We start from the raw sequence: 17,331 nt of genomic DNA, 5'->3' as shown, positions 1-17,331 counted from the left end.
AATACAGATGAGATAGGGACAGATGTTAACAGCAGGCCTTCTGTAGAGCCGCTGGTGGTCAGGGCCTAGTGAGCATCTGACTTCCATCCACCTGGATTGAGATACTAGCCTGTCACTGAGGAAGTGACAGTAATTCCCTGGTTTGGCCACCAGGGGTCACTTTATCCCTGTAAATCACCAACTGAAGCCCTCCTAAAAACACAAAAGGCCCAAATCTTAAATGAAACAGAAGCGCTTGGGAAAGCTATCTGAAATGGGAGACACGGAGACATAGTGCATATAGGACACATACATGACAACAATTCTCAATGTCGGGGTCTAAAAATATCACAGCACCAACTCTGCATCCCCTCCCAGCAACCCAGCCACCACTTGGGTAAAGGAAGAAACCCATTTTTCTAGCCTCCTGCTTGCTGTGTAGACAGTACAAAGGCTCTAACTATGCTCCCTCACTTCCTTGTACAGTCTTCTCTCCTGGTGAACACTGTTCCTTTTCCTTCCCCAGAAATGCTCCACCAGAGTGTGTCTGGCTTTACAGCTGCCGCCAGCCCCCAACCCCCACTCCCCACCTCCAGGCCCAAGATAATGTTACATTTGATGTTACAGTTCCTATCTGTCCTCCAGAAAGTCCTGAGCCTTAGGAACCACTATTAGCAATTAGCTGATCAGTGCCCTCATCCCAGAGACATAAAAATAATGTCCTCGAGGAAGTTAGATGTGACTCTAATACTTTAGAGCAAAGTGACCCGGAGACCAGCTCTTTGAGGAGGTGCTTAAGGTCAAAACTATGTTCATAACACATGCCCCTTGTCCTTTTCACACTCATTCTCTCACGGAAGTGTCATGAAATGTGATGACTTTTTATTTATTTATTTATTTATTTGGTTTGTTGAGACAGGGTTTCTCTGTATTGTTTTGGAGCCTGTCCTAGAACTCACTCTGGAGCCGGGCGTTGGTGGCACACGCCTTTAATCCCAGCACTCGGGAGGCAGAGGCAGGCGGATCTCTGTGAGTTCGAGGCCAGCCTGGTCTACAAAGTGAGTTCCAGGACAGCCTCCAAAACCACAGAGAAACCCTGTCTCGAAAAACCAAAAAAAAAAAAAAAAAAAAAAAAGAACTCACTCTGGAGACCAGGCTGGCCTCGAACTCACAGGGATCCACCTTGCCTTTGCCTCCCAAGTGCTGGGATTAAAGGCATGCGCCACCAAATTACTGCTCTTAGCTAAACAGAGTGAATAGTGCATGCCTTTGTATCTCCATGTTTCAAAAACACTTTAGCCTTAATTTATAACATGGCAAGCATCACGAGAAAAAAGAAGAAACAAAAGCTCTTGAGGTCCTCCAATTTTTGCATAAAGGAATTGGGGACCAAACAGTTTGAGGAATGATGCTTGGTTGCAAAAATGTTAAGGGTCAGAGAGGGAAAGAGGAATGAGAAGAGGAGGTGTGAGGAGAGGAGAGGGAGGGGAGAAAAGAGAGGGAGGGAAGAAAGGAGGGAGAGAAAGGGAGGAGGGCAGAGGGGGGTGCAGAGTGAAAGAGGAGAGAGAGAAGCAGAGTGTTGGCTATGTAGAGAGAGCCTCTCTCAAAAAGTAACAATTCCATAAAATACTGACTGCAGCCGGCATGGTGCGCATGCTTATAATCCCAACCTGAGGAAGCACTGGACATTGGAACAGGAGAACGGAGAGACGGAGAGTTTACGGCCAATCCCGGCAGTGGTGGTGCATGCCTTTTTTTTTTAAGATTTTATTTATTTATCATGTATACAGTGTTCTGCTTGCATGCATGCCAGAAGAAGACACCAGATCTTACTACAGATGGTTGTGAGCCACCATGTAGGTGCTGGGAATTGAACTCAGGACCTCTGGAAGAGCAGTCAGCATTCTCAATCTCTGAGCCACCTCTCCAGTCCCTGGTAGCACACACCTTTAATCCAGAGGATGCAGAGGTGGGCAGATTTCTGTGACTTCTAGATGGGACAGCCAGTGATACACAAGGAAACCCTGTCTCAAGAACAAAAAAGTTTATGGACTTAGTGGTGCACACCTTTAATCCAGCACTCAGGAGACAGAGGCAGGCAGATCTCTGTGAGTTTGAGGCCAGCCTGGTCTACAGAGAAAGTTCCAGGACAGCCATGGCTACACAGAGAAACACTGTCTTGAAAAACAAAGCAAAACAAAAACCACAACAACAACAAAAATAAACTACAACAACAACAATAAAAAAAGAGTTCAAGGTCAACCTCTACTACATACCAAGTTCAAGGTCAACACATAAGGGGTAGGGGTGAGGGGAGGAGATGGAAGGAGGGAGGAGGGAAGTGAGACACAGAATGGAAAAGGCCCAACGCGTGACAGAAGGAGAAAGGATGACTAGAAAAAGAACCAAGAACTAGTTTTGACAGGGATGCAATCACACCTCCGCCCTGTCCCAACCACCTCATACTGGGTGTCAAGTCTAAACCAACAAAATAGGTCAGTGCACTTCAAATAAAACTTTGTATTAGGCCTCCCACCTGCACAGGGAGACCACGTGTATGTGAGGGCTGGTGGCTTGGTGTGTATGGCCCTGAAATCAGCGTAGAAGGCAGCATGAGGGCTGGGATGGCGTTCAGGGGGAATGTGATGGCCCCGCGGGTACAGGCAGTGGGCTCCAAGTCCCACCACCAGCCCTGCGTTTTGCTTTGCTTTTGAAGATGACAGATGAACTTCTGTGTAGTTGATTCACGGGGGTCAGGGGACCTTCAGTTCTCAGACTGACGACCTAAACCCAGGAGATCCATCTTCTGCTCCATGTACCAGCTCTTAGGCAGGGGCATGCTCGCTCCATGGCTTCCGGCATACTGGAGCAGGGTTCCTCTGTATGAAAACCAGAGGCTAACACTGTCCCCGCCAACGCTCTTCCTTTCCTCTACCCTTGCTTACACGCCCGTTCCTTCTGCACACTAGGACTGGAGTTGCTTCACCGTCCAAGTTCCCAGCCCGCCTCCCTCAAATGTACACCCTAAGCCTTTGAGAGAGGCCCAAGCCTGCAGTGTGACACTTGGTCCTTTCAGAGAGCCGAATCCTGGGGGCACTGGGTAGCCGGTGTTTCCAGATTGGCGGGCTGGAGTAGCCCCTGACTGGTGGCATCTTGCCCGGTGTTTTGGGTGGCTTCTGAGGGTGGTTCGGTGAGCACCCCTCTAGTCCCATTGGTAGCCAAAGGCCTGGTTTGGAGCGAGGTGCCCAGGTTGCGAAGTGTGTTTCGGAAACCCTCGGCGCTGAAGTAGTACACCAGCGGATCCAGCACGCAGTTGGCGCCGGCCAGCAGCACCATTACCATCAGCACACCGCGCACCTGATCGCGGGCCTGAAGGCTGGATTTCACCAAGTTGGCTCGCAGCAACCCGTACACTGCCAGCGTGGCGTTGTAGGGCACGAAGCACAGCAGGAAGATGATGAGGTTGATCAGCAGCAGGCGTACGGTCTTCTGTCGCCGCTGGCTCTGAGTGGCGTCCGGCCTCGCCAGCGTCCAGAAGACCCGGCCGGACGAATAGAGGACAGCCGCCAAGGGCAGCAGAAAGCCCAGCGTCTCGGCCAGCAGCAGGAGCGGCAGCAGCCCGCCCTGCCACAGCTCATCGCTGAAGCTCTCGAAGCACAGGCTCACCGTGATGTTCTTGTACCTGCAGGTGGACGGGCTGTGCACGTGGGCGGCGGGCACGGCGAACAGCAGGATGAGCGCCCACACGCCCAGGCAGAGCCGCCGCGCCACGAGGGGCCGCCGCAGGTGGCGCAGCCGCAGCGGGTGCACGATGGCCGCGTAGCGGTCCACGTTGATGAGCATCAGAAAGATGCAGCTGCCGTACATGTTCATCTGGAAGATGGCGCCCGACGTCTGGCACAGGAAGCCCGAGAAGGGCCAGTGGTGCCGGGCGTAGTAGGAGAGGCGCAGGGGCAGTGACAGGGTGAAGAGCAGGTCGCTGGCTGCCAGGTTGCACATGTACACGCTCACTACCGAGTTTATGCGCAGCACACGCAGGAAGACCCAGAGGGCCAGAGCGTTGAGGGGGAGACCAGTCGCCAACACCAGGCTGTAGACCACCATATGCAGACGATGTGTACCCTGGTAGTCACGGCACTGGGGCACAGAGCTGTTGGTGGAAGAGGCGTTGGCTGAAGAATTGGCAAACATCATGTCCAAGTGGGAAGAGAAACTAGGCTGAGGCATTATGGGGGAATACTAAGGTCCGAGCATGGCTTTCACCTCCAGGGTGGTAGCCTGGTGTCTATACAGAGTCTGTCCCAAAGCAAGCAGAGGCGAGACATGGGAGTGTGGTCTATGACCTCAGGGGCAGATGACTGGTCAAGGCTGGAAGCCTTTGGTGGCACAGCTTCAGCAGCGCAGACCTGGAATCAGAAGGCAAGCCAGAAGTAGAGTTACTAGAACAGAACCATAGTCTAAATGCTTAGCTAACCTGACTGGCCCCAGTCCATTCCCAGCCTCAAGGCTCTTCACTCCGTCTTTCCCCATCTTTCTGCCAGAACGGTGTTTTACAGCTGGGCTCTGTCATCCGGGGTCACGCCAGGGTCCTGCAGTCATGGATTCCAGACAGGCTATGCATGAGTGCTGGCATTGGCACTTGCCTCACTTGGTGACCTCAGAGAAATCATTTTCCTCATCTGGGTGCATGTGAAGGAGTCTGAATGTCCTCTACTTCAAGATGCTGTTTGGACCTTAAGTGAGATTAAAATGCTTCGATTGCTGTTCTTAGGAGCCGCCTTCCCCTTAATGCTTACTGGATCCTTGGAAGGTTCCAGCCTGTTCCAGCAATGGACAAAAACAAAGGCTTGGTCCCCCCACCTACTTCACATTCCATTAGAGGAAGACAAACAGAAAACCACACAAATAGGTGTGACAGACAGGCAGAAGGGCTATGGGCCCTTTCTCTGGACCAGGGGCTGGGTTGGTGCCCTGTTATCTGAGAAATGAAGTTCAGACTCTCAAGTCCAGTACAAAATCCCGGTCCTGTTCATCATAGTCACTGTTTCCCTTGTGGGCTGGGTTTGTTCAGAGAGACCTGCTGGCCTCAGCTTGGATGACCTAACCCTCCACTCCTTCATCTATAAAATGGGTATAAGAATGTACTGGTGTACCGCAAGGCAGTTGCTGTCAGAGTATTTTAGCCTTCCCGTTAGGAAGGTGGGGGAAAGCCCTGAGGCAGCGGTTCTCAATCTTCCTAATGCTGTGACCCTTTTATACAGTTCCTCATGTTGTGCTGACCCCCACCCCCAGCCATAAAATTATTTCGTTGCTACTTCATAACGAAAAACAATTTGCTAGTGTTATGAATCATAATGTAAATATCTGGTATGCAGGATGTGATATGCTACTCCAAAGAGGTCACAACCCACCGGGGCTGAGCTTCCCCAGGTGTTTCCTGTGTGACCCCTCCCTGCTAAACCACAGTACATTCCCTACAAGGGAACCAACTAGTTCAAGGACAGCCAAGTAGATAATGGACAAGGTGGGGTCTTAGGATCCCACCTCCTCGTGTGCGAGAAGCACAGGTGACACCTTTCCATCCCTGCCTCATACACAGTTCGTGCGTGTGTGAGAATGTGCGTGTGTGTGTGTGTGTGTGCATGCGTGCACAAATGCGTACGGGCGTATCAGAATAAACATAACTTAATCCTTGACTTTTTTTTTTGAGACAGGGTCTCATGTAACCTAAGCTGGCATTAAACTTGCTGTGTAGCTGAGACTGGCCTTGAACTCCTTAGCCTCTTGCCCTAACCTCCCAAGTGCTGGGATTACAGGTGTGTGCACCATCCTTAGCTCCATTTTTACTTTTTAAATTTTATTTTACTTTTCTCCCTAGAGACGCAGTCTGACTGTGCTGCCCAGGCTGACTGGCCTGAATTCCAGGGCTGAAGTGATCTCGGTCTCAGCTGGGGCTGTAGGTGTCTCCCACTGCACCCGTCTCTAACACCGTTTTATTTATTTCATCTTAAAAGATACTTTATTTTAAATATTTATTTTTTCATTCTATGTTTATGAGCATTTCGCTTGAATGTATAGACTTGCATCATGTGTGAGCCTGATGCCTTTGGAGACTAACAGAAGGCATGAGGCTCCTCAGGAGCAGAGGTGTGAGCAGCCGTGTGGGTGGCGGAACATCTTCAGCTACATAGAAATTCAAGGGCCAGGTGGTGGTGGTGGCGGCGGCGCACGCCTTTAATCCCAGCACTTGGGAGGCAGAGGCTGGTGGATCTCAGTGAGTTCGAGGCCAACCTGGTCTACACAGCGAGTTCTAGGACAGGCTCTGAAGCTACACAGAGAAACCCTGTCTTGAAACTGCACCCCCCCCAAAAAAGAAGATGGAGGCCAGCCTGAACTGCATGAGACCCTGTCTCAAACAAACTAACACTAAGCTTGCACTCATCCACTGGCTACAAACCCAGCCTGTTCAACAGAATGTGTACACCACATTTTGCTTATCACTCATCTGTGAGTTCTATGTTTGACTACTGAATAATGTTGCTGTTGAACATAGGTGTCTAGATAATATCTCAGGGAAAGGGTTTGTCTTAGATTCTGAGTATTATCTCCAAAATACTAAATTGGGGTAGAGAGATGGCTCAGCAGTTAAGAGCACTAACTGTTCTTCCAGAGGTCCTGAATTCCATTCCCAGGACCCACATGGCAGTTTACAACCATCTATAACTGTAATCTCATGGGATCCTATGTCCTCTTCTGGTGTGAAGGTATACATGCAGACAAAACACCCATACGTGTAAACCAAATACTAAACTAATTCTTTTTTTAAAAAAATAATTTATTCTTATTTTTATATACATTGGTGTTTTGTCTACATGTATGTTACAGACAGTTGTTAGCTGCCATGTGGGTGCTGGGAATTGAACTGGGGTCTTCTGAAAGAGCAGTCACTGCTCTTACCACTGAGCCATTTCTCTCCGGCACCCCAAACTAATTCTTATCAAAAAGGCTGGTGAGTTGGCTCAGTGTGTAGAAGCCCCCGTGCCCAGGCCTGACCACCTGAGTTGGATTCCAGAGTTCCATATAGTGGCAGGAGAGAACTAACTCTTGAGAGCTATCCTCTGACCTCTGTAAGTGCCAGTGACACATGCATGCCTGTATACACATATGTGAAATAAATGTTATATATTAAAGGCACTATTGAAATAATTGTATTAGGATTGTGGCTCTGGCTCGGTGATAAACTACTTGCTTATAAATTCAAGGCCCTGGGTTTGATCTCCATCATTTCAATAAATAAATTAACTTATGGTACTAAGTTGTAAGCCTGACTATATCAAATTTATGGGGGCTTTTTTTGTTCTCACTCCAGCGACCAGCATCTCAAGATTTGTAGGAAGCATAATAAAACAGTTAAAAGGGAATACATTATTTCCTCCATAAAATACCAATTTCAATAATGAAAATACCATCAGCCCTCCATGTGTAGGTTCCATGTATGCAACATATGTTCATCCAATCTCAAAGAAAACAAGTATTTTTTAAAAATATGCATCTAGTCAGGCATGGTGGCACATGTGGTAGACACATGCAGGATCTCTGTGAGTTCGAGGCCAACCTCGTCTACATAGCAAGTTCTAGACCAGCTAAAGCTATACAGTTAGGTTTTTTTAATGGACCTAAAGTCGGGCTTAGTAGTAGTTGGGCTTAGTCTGTAGTCCCATCACTTAACAGGCTAAAGCAGGGGCTGGAGAAATGGTTCAGTGGTGAAGAGCACTTGCTGTTCTTACAGAGGATGTGGGTTGCCAGCACCTACCTGATGGGATTACAACTCGTTTCAGGGGATCCAATGCCCTCTTCTGAGATCCGTGGATACCAAGCACACAAATGGTACACATATACATATGCAAGCAAAACACTCACACATGAAATAGAATGAATGCATCTAAACGTGTTTTTAAAGACTGGAGTAGAAGGAATTTGAGGCCAGCTTGGGCTATAGTGTGTGAGGCTCTGGAGAGAGAGAGAGGGAGAGAGAATGTCGCATCTAAGCCAGGCTTGGTAATCCTGCCTGGAAACAGACTTGAGGGGCAGAGGCCAACCTGGGTTACATGAGATCCTGTCTCAATAAAAGGCCAGGTGTGCTACCTCACACTTGTAATCCCAGCATTTAGGAAGATTGCCAAGAGTTCAGCCTAGGTTACCAAGTGAGACTTTGTCTCTAAAACAAAACCAGCCAAACAGATTACATCTGGCTGCTTGGGATGCTGAGGCACGATTATCATTTGAACACAGGAGGTTAAAAACAACTGTTGAAACACATCAGGGTCTGTCTCAGAAGCAAAACAAACAACACGAGCCTGTCTTGAGTACACACACACACATACACAGACTTTACCCTTGTCATTATTCCCTCAAAAAGTACAGTATGGAAGTATTTACAAAGTCTGGCATGGTGGTTATCACAGATCTCAGGAAGCTGAGGCAGAAGATCCCAAGTTCAAGGCCACCCTAGGCTACAGAGAAAGACTCTATAGCAATGAGTTCAAGGATCTCTTGGTCTACACAGCAAGTTTCAAGATAGCCAGAGTTACATAGAGATTCTGTTTAAAACAAAACAACAAGTAACAAACAAAAACCATTTTAAAAAAAGTATTTGCTGCCCTCCAAGAGAACCTGGATTCAATTCCCAGCACTCACATGCAGCTCACAACTGTCTGCAACTCCAGTTACAGGGAATCCAATGCCCTCTCTGGCTTCCATGGGCACTGCACAAATGTGTTACACAGACTTACATGCAGGCAAAACATCCATACACATAACACAAAAATAAATTTTAAAAAATATTTTTTTCTAAAAAGTAGACTGTAGGGCAAAGACCTGTAATTCCAGAGGCTGAGGCAGTACAATAGACTGGACTTATATAGGGTAATACAATTGGTTTATATAAGATATAGCCTTATATAGGGAAACCCTTCCCTTTTCCAAAACACAAACAGGGCAAGGGGCTCAGTATGAGCTGGCATGTGCGTGCCTGTGCACACACAGAAAGAGAAAAAGGAATAAAAATAGAAATCGCCGGTTTCGGGGAAGGGGAGAACACAGGGTCTCAGGTGTCCTAGACTGCTCTAAAACTAAGTAGCTGAGGGTGGCCTTGAACTCCTGTTCCTCCAGCTTCCATCTCCCAAGGCCCGGGCTCACAGACAGAAAGATGCTTTAAGATATAGTGACAATATGTGTAGGATTTATGCCTCCAAAACTGTTGGCACGTAAAGGGGTGTGAGATATTAGTATCCCACAGATACTTATACTAGTACGGAATGAGATGTGAACACCCTGAAAAGGAAAGGACCCCCTCCCCCACGACCCTCTGCCCCACTTACAGCAACCCCTCCCCATGTCCCTCTGCCCCACTTACAGCAAGCCAGTGAATCCTGCACGCACCATGTGCTATCAGGCCTCTGCCGTGGCAGCTGGTGCTTCTCCAACCTGGAGTGTCCTTCCTCCCACTCTCGACGTGACAAACCCAGTGGTTTTACATGAGGCCCTGCCACCCCTTCCTGGCTCTGTCCTCCTCAACAGGGCAGCTGTGGTCTAGCCCTTTCCTTTGTACTAGCCAGGGTCTGAGGTACACAGACACCTCAGTTGATCCTATATATATGGCAACAGCTAGCTCTTAGCTCTCTTAGCTCCTCTCCTTAGCTCTGAGAAGGAGGAGCCTCATGGGGTGACCCTATCCCAGCCAGGCTATGCCTGTGGTCGCTAATCCTCCCTACAGTTCTTTGAGGCAGGTGTTTGCCTTAATTGTTAGAGGAAACAGCAAAAGCACAAGAGCTGGTCTCTGAGGAACAAAGGCAGGACCCAAATCTTGGGCCGCCCAGCTCAAAGTCCAAGCTGTACCTTGCGGCTCCCAGCGAGGGTGAATAGGAGGGTTTGTGGTGGGTGCTGCACAGAGTACCTGGCCTTTTATAATTGCCCATATGAAACCTATGCCATGGGTGGCATTTCATTTCCTCTTTTGTCCAATTGACATTCATTTCACTAACCCACTTCCTTTCTCATCCTCTCCGCACACTGGTAGCATACGCCGTCTCTCTCTCTCTCTCTCTCTCTCTCACACACACACACTGAGATACGCCTCTTCACGATTTTCCCCGAAGTGCTTAAGTGCTGGGCAAGGAAAAGTGCTACATTCCTGAGGTCCCAGCTACTCAGGAGGCTGAGACAGGAGGAGCCCAGGAGTGAGGGCCAGCCTGAGCCAAAAGGAACATCTGGTCTCAAAAAGGAAAAAAAAAGCCATTTATTTAGCTTGTTACTTTTAAGTGCTTGAATCCACCCACTGTTTTATGTACTTATCCTTTCACCCAACTAGATGGTAAAGCCCCAGGGTGAGGATCTCGTTCTCAGACACACACTTTAGCCCTGCACTAGGTCCCCTGAGTGAGTCTCTTTGGCCGCTTGGAAGGAAAATGGTTTCCATCCAACAATTAGCATATTCTCAGCGTTACTGCACCCACCTAACCACTCGCCTCACTTCTGCCTCTGCTCTTTACTGACTCACAGGGCACCAAGTCTCTGCACTGGCCGTAGGGAAACACTTCAGCAGGGGGTCTGTAAATGGGAGGTGAGCCCTGTGTTGCTCTCGCAGGGGACCAGGGTTCACTTCTCAGCACGAATGTCAGGTGACCCACAACCCGGAACTCCAGCTCCAGGGACTCCAACACCTCCGGTTCCCTCAGGCACCTGCATATACCCACCACATGTATATACATTATTTAAAAAATTAATGGGGCCTGGAGAGATGGCTCAGTGGTTAAGAGTTCTGGCTGCTTTTCCAGGGGATTAGGGTTCAATTCCTATCACCTACATGGCAGCTAAAATTGTCTATAACTCCAGTTCCAGGGATCCTGACAGCCTTACACAGACATATATACATGCGGGCAAAACACCAATGCACACAAAATAAAAATAAATGCATAATTACAAAATTTATGAAAATAAAAAATTTCAAAAATTCACTAACAGTTCGAGGCCAGCTTGGTCTACAGAGCGAGTTCCAGGACAGCCTCCAAAACAATACAGAGAAACCCTGTCTTGGAAAACAAAAAACAAACAAAACAAAACAAGAATTCAGTAACAGTTTATAAGCAAAACAGCAAGAACTATCATTTTAACCATAAGCTTACCATTTTACCATTTTACCTGTAAAATCAATTAACTCCTGACATTAGGAAGATACTAATCACATTCTAGATACTGAGTGCAGGAATGCATTCTTTTCCAATAATTTCGAGTCTCTCTGTTAAAGCAAGTTACTAAGTTTGAGCAGATCAAAATGCCAAATATTCTTTGAACTGCTACTTAAAGGAAGAAATGGTGACGGTCTCATTACCCTATTCCAAAGAGAGGTTCTTGGGTTTCTTTACAGTGGAGACTGTGAAAAATCTACCTCTTCCCACAGAAAGGCCAAGCTGCTAAGGTCCCTGCCTGGATCCTTACCCCATTCCCCTCCTTCCCTGAGCCCTGGCCAAGCTCCTGGCTCAGGAGCTATATGGGCTCAGTGCCAGGCCAGATGGCAAAGATGGGAAAAACTGCCAAAGAGGAGGCAAACAGGAAATGGGAAGAGGGGTGTCGGGGTGGGGGAGAGGTAGCACAGACCCTGTCCCCAATTCTGCCTTGAAGAAGAGGCCAGGCTCGAGGGAGATGGGGAAAAAATATCTAAGTAGCAGCTACCTCCCAAAAGAAGGAACAGTGGAGTTTCATTTCACCAGCTAGGGGGAGGGCCATGGAGGCCTACACAGCTTGGTAACATGGACACTCGCTGATGTCACATAAGCACACATGACACACATTTTCATACATAGACACTCGGAGGCATGCATACATTAGCATACAAATCAGTGTCTGTGAACATCTGTTACACTTGCAGGGCCACATGGGCCAGACAAGAAAGAGAAGCTCCGTCCCCTGCCTCAGGGAGAATCTTAAACAGATGCACAGAGAGCCGCGTTCCTTCAAAAGCTCATGCTCATACAGATGTATGCAAAAATACCTCAGGCCACAGGCATGGAGAGCCAAAGAAACCACAATCAACATAGAGGAACCAGAGGCCCAATGTTCTCCGCAGTCACACTATTCAAATCACAGCAGGCCGATTGCTCCAGGTATCTCTGTCTTTCGGATCCCGTGTGCACATCCAGGGCTCCTTACCTCCTCAGGACCTCTGGAACCTGTTCCAATGCCCTCTGAGCTGGGCTGGGTGCTGCTCTTAGCTGAGATAAGGGAGAGGGGCAGGGCTATTTTCTGCCACAGGCAGGAAGTAAGAACCAAGAGTAAAGTGGGCAAGAGGCTAGCTCATGATCAATCCTCCCAGCTGCTCCGAAAGCTCTGTCTGAGGGGGCCATCCTCCCCAGCACGTAACCAACAATGCGGAAGACAGCTGCAGGCCACAGCCTCAGCAGCGATGAAGACAGGAAGAGTCTGCCCACCACTGTCACTGCGTTCCCACACCGTGTGTCTCTCACACGTGCGACAGATCCCTCGCTCGCTGACTCCCGTTACCAATTTACATCTTTCTGCCTTCTCCACAGGGCCAAAACTCAGGCCTTTGTGCCCACAGTTGTCTCTGGGATGGCCTCAGTTCATTTCTCAGTGGGAACACAGGAAATAGCACTCATCTTTCTTCCTTTCTTTTTCTTGGTTTTTTGTTTTGTTTTTGAGACAGTGTTTCTCTGTGAAACAGTCAGTCCTGGCTGTCCTGGAACTCACTCTGTAGACCAGGCTGGCCTCAGACTCACAGAGATCCACCTGCCTCTGCCTCCGGAGTGCTGGGACTAGAGGCGTGTGCCACCACCACCCAGCCACAGCACGCCTCTTTCTAAGTGTCTAAGTTGCTAGTTAGACACTTCCTCTGCTGTTCGAACAACACTGGGTGGTGCACCTCTCCCCTCCCGGGCTTGGGTGCGTGGGTGACGTCATCTATCTATTCGCTAAACTCCCCACAGACCCCTGGGTTTGCTGAGAATCCTGTCTTAGACTTGTTAGTTCTGCCCCAGCCTCAGGTGTGCTGGTAATGGGAGCACTTGGGAGGCAGAAAGCGGGAAGGACCACAAGCCCCAGGCCGGGTCCACATGGCCAGGTTCAGACCAGGCAAGGAAACCCTGTCCGCCAGGGTGTGCACACTTTTCTACACAGTGAGTTCAGGGCAGCAGAATTACACGGTAAGACTTTTTCCCACAACAAAATTAAAGTAAAAGGTGTGTTCCGATCCTTCCTGCCAGTCAGCTTCTCCTGGGACTGAGGGCCAGGGAAAAGATGGGAGGGGCTGTGGTTTGGGGAGTTCAGAGCGAGGTCATCCAGCCTAGAAGGAGATAGAGTCTGGGGTCACCAGAGAGAAGAAGCTTCCTATGGCCCAGGTCAGAGATAGCTACCCTTGCCTGGTCACTGGGGTCCTGTGTTCTCAAGGCTGCCCTGCTTATCCTGTCTCCACCAGAGCCTTCCTCTCCCTGTCCTTCCAGCATCATTTCCGCCCCAGTACCCCTCTTGGGCACAGCCATCTCCCTCCCTATACCCATCCAGCCCTCTCCGGTGGGTTCCCCCCCTCACACTTCCTCCTTTTCCTTGAGGTAGGGTTTCACAATGTATCTCTGGCTGACTTGGAATTCATGACAATTCTCCTGCCTCAGGCTCCAGAGTGCTGGGAATATAATCACCCTTCACAATGTTTTTTTGCTGGGAAAGACAGAAATCAAGGGTATCCCAGAGCTCAGTAATTAGCTTCCCTGATGTGTAGATGACAGCTTACCCACCTCTCCCTCCAAAGCTGGAAAAACAGGAAAGAAAGTTCCAACCCCCCTCTTCCCAAAGTCTCTGCTGTAGGCTCAGCCCGGTGCTGATCTGTGCCCTGTGTGCATCTTACCCTTTGCTTCAGGCCTGACAGGTCCTGCCTCTTTTGAATAACCTCCTGGAGCCTTTTAGGCTGGGTGACCTCACTCTGAACTTCCATCATGCCACTGGTCTCGGAGGTCCACACCCTTCGATGCTTCGGATGAACCCAGGGCGGCGTGCACACTAGGCAAGCGCTTTGCCTCCCAGATGCGCTGATATTCCCACCAGTTCTCCCCCTTCCGCTGCCTCCTCCTGGGCATATTACTATTGTTGTTGTTGTTGTTGTTATTATGCCCATGGTCATAAGAGGTCTCTGTGTCAGTGGGGTACATACTGGGAGGAATGGGGCAGGGAGAGCTAATGGCATCGGACAGCACAGACTGAGCCGGCCTCTCGTGTGTCTGGGTGTTTGGGGGGTGAGGTTCAATGTCGCATTACTTGCATTCTGTTTCCCCCAGGGCTATGACTTCAGCTCATCATAAGTGAAGAGCTCTGGAAGGACAAGTCTGTGAGTCCCTTTCTTGTCACTGAGCCCCTAAAACCATAGGCAGCAGGCAGGCAGTGGCCTGCACAAGTATGGCAAAGATCCCAGACAGCCTTCCGCAGTCCCACAGATGCACAAAGGCTCATTTACTCCCCTTTATGCCACGCAGCAGCCATATTCTGTCAGAACCATGGGGACAGAGCCCATACAGCCCAACACCTCTATTACAGCATTTCACGGTGGGGCAGCACTTCCTCAAGACCCATTAGCATATATCTGGAAGGGCTGGGGGCAGCTCCATAGTAGAAAGATCACCAGCATTCACAAGGCCCTGGACTTAATCTCTGGCATAGCAAAAGCTAGACTTTGGAGACTGAGCATTCTGGCACACCTGGGTAGTGTCAACTATCAGGAGAGCTGATGGGATGGGGGATCATTTGTGGCTAGGAGTTGAAGATCATTCTAGAAAGCATAATGATTACATTCCCCCCAAAGGTCAGGAGACTGGGGATGTAACTCAAGTTGGTTGCCTAGCATGCTCTGGGTTCAACCCCCAGCACTTGCAGAAAACTGGTGTGGTGGTCCATGCCTAGAATCCTATGACTCTAGAGGGAGAGAGGGAAGGGATCACGGGTTCAAGGTCCTCCTTGGCTACATACAGATTTTGAGGCCAGCCTGGGTTACATCTGGGGGGGTGGCACTCAGTGGTAGGACAGGTGCTTAGTTTACACTCATTCCACCCTCAGCACCAAGTAACCAAATAAAACATACCTTGGTGACCTGGGAAAGCTATTTTTCCCAGCCAACTCACTAACCAACTTGGACCGGTTCAGCTCAGTGTTTCCCAGGTTAGGCCCTGTAGGATGAATGGATGTGAGGGGAGCAGAGCTGAGCTCTCCACAGGGAGCACAGGGTCAGCATGAAAGCAGGAGCCTAGAGGTTTAGGGGAAGACCCTAGGGTGGCCACAGCGGGGCTTCAGGCACTCTCCTGTGTCAGGCTCCCTTGGGAAGACCTCTCCATTTGTCCTTTCATTGTATCCAGACAGCCTGTGGCCTATCCAAGGTCTCCATCCTCACAACGTCCCCCGCTTCTGGTGGTACAGCCCCACCTGTCACACCCCCATACCTGTGCTCTGCTGCTCTTCCTCTGCCGCTGCCCCAAGACTGCTTCCACTGGCACTGGCTGGCACCCGGGCTGGGCTGAGCTGTGCTGGTAGGACCCGCTCCTGGGCGGGCCTGACACACCCACCTCACAGATCTCCGTCCATCCCTCCCAGCTCTGTGGTGTATTCATCCAACCCCACAGAGTCAACGTGGAGGAAAGCCTTGGCCACAGACACCTTCACAAACAGATCAGAGACGCAAGTCCCGAGAGCCGGTGAAGACCCAGCCCTAACTCAGTCACCCAACTCCTATGGCTCACAGACAGCAGTTTCCGGGAACTCCAGGAGGCACACCCACCCACTGATGCCTGATGACTAACCCCCCCCCCCCATGCTTCTCTCACCTGTCTCCTCCCTGCCTGTCTCTCTTCCTCTCTTGGGTCAGCTCGCTGGTTTACTTCATGTGGCTCGTGGTTACGTCTTCTCCTGCCTAGGGCCCATGGGCATGCCCAGTGTTCTCCCTCCTGAGTACACACCCGGTTCCTCCATCAAAGCTGTGGTCTATCTGGATGCTTCCTCCTCTCCCTCTGACTCAGGCTGGGAGCTCCTGGAGGCAGGGAGCCTATGGTGGTTCCTGTCTGCATCTTTGGGTTGAGCATAGGCAAAGGCAGTTGTGTGTGTGTGTGTGTGTGTGTGTGTGTGAGTTGGTAGCTGGAAAAGGTATTATGGTTAAATGAGTCTGGCAAATACTAGGCAAAATGCAGCATTAACATTCTGCTGATAAGCCATGCATGGGTTGACCACTCCAACTGGCTGAGGGTATATAGGGGTGCATTGTCCGAATTGTGTTTTTTCCTTTCTGAGGATTGAATCTAGGATCTCTATGAGACCAGTTGCTCTACCACTAAGCCACACCCAGATCAACTATTTTGGGCATGTTTCAACTTTTCTGTTTTCTTTTTTGAGACACTGTTGTAATTTTAAAAAACACTGTGAAGAGAAGTCACGCCATACAACAGTGAAGTTTCTACACCCTATAAGCCTCTCCACTGATGCAACAACCCAAATCAGACCAAATTAAACCGAATTAGAAAAAGCCTAAGTTTAATGGATACAATGCTCCATGATTGCCTTCCAGCCCGCCCCCACCCCCACACATCCCCCCAAGAGAGGAGAGGGGAAAGGGAGACAGGAAAAAACCACCTTCCGGTTTCTGGGAGAGCAGGTTAAATACCCTGTGGGAGTGGTCTTGAGCATCTCTGGGGGAGGGGTCATCATTTGGAGGGCTTTCTGAGTTGCAGCAGGATTTGGAGGGAGATAGGGGAGGGGAGGTTTGGGTGGAACTTCCACCATAACATCCCAGACTCTGGGTATATGGATGCCAGGGGCTGGGGTGAAGCTTCCACCATAACAAACAGGACTTACATAGGAGGCTTATTGGAACAGGAGAGAGAAGGGGCAGAGGGGGAGGGGAGACTAGTCCCTGGGGACAAGAGTGATGGAAGAGGTAGAGAAAGAGAGACAGGCAGAGAAGGAGGGAGAGAGAGAGAGAGAGAGAGAGAGAGAGAGAGAGAGAGAGAGAGAGAGAGAGAGAGAGAGAGAGAGAGAGAGAGAGAGAGAGAGAGGTGAGAGGTGGGCAGGGCCCCTTTAAAAAGGAGCATAGTGAATGTGCACAGGTGGTGCTCTTAGTGACTGCAGCTGAGGTTGTATCCTGTCAGAACCCCAGGGACAGGCCAGTACAGATGCATGAAAACTAACAGACAGATCTCATTATGTATCTCTGACTAACTTAGAACTCAGGATGGAGATCAAGCTGACCTTGAACTCATAGAGATCCTCCTGGCCTCTGCTTCCTGAGTGCTGGCATTAAAGGTGTACACC

At 49.6% G+C, this 17,331-nt stretch overlaps 1 protein-coding gene across 4 annotated transcripts; it reads right to left on the bottom strand.

Moving 5' to 3' along the window:
- Positions 1-2,484: 2,484 nt before the first annotated feature.
- Positions 2,485-15,748, bottom strand: Lpar5 (lysophosphatidic acid receptor 5). 4 transcript variants are annotated; one of them, XM_040738598.1, is made up of 2 exons: positions 15,474-15,748; positions 2,485-4,385 (listed from the first exon to the last, which is right to left on the bottom strand). In XM_040738598.1, the coding sequence occupies exon 2, from the start codon at positions 4,204-4,206 to the stop codon at positions 3,052-3,054; it is 1,155 nt and encodes a 384-aa protein (XP_040594532.1). In that variant the 5' UTR covers positions 4,207-4,385; positions 15,474-15,748; the 3' UTR covers positions 2,485-3,051. The 4 variants fall into 4 exon arrangements, with proteins under 4 accessions (XP_040594532.1, XP_040594531.1, XP_040594534.1 ...); XM_040738597.1 differs by lacking the exon at positions 15,474-15,748 and adding an exon at positions 12,187-12,415; XM_040738600.1 differs by lacking the exon at positions 15,474-15,748 and adding an exon at positions 12,029-12,177.
- Between the last annotated feature and the right edge of the window lie 1,583 nt (positions 15,749-17,331).

The sequence above is a fragment of the Mesocricetus auratus genome, unplaced genomic scaffold (assembly GCF_017639785.1).
Source record: "Mesocricetus auratus isolate SY011 unplaced genomic scaffold, BCM_Maur_2.0 Super-Scaffold_100676, whole genome shotgun sequence".
NCBI classification, from domain to species: Eukaryota; Metazoa; Chordata; class Mammalia; order Rodentia; family Cricetidae; genus Mesocricetus; species Mesocricetus auratus.
This window is presented reverse-complemented; position numbering and strand designations above follow the sequence as displayed.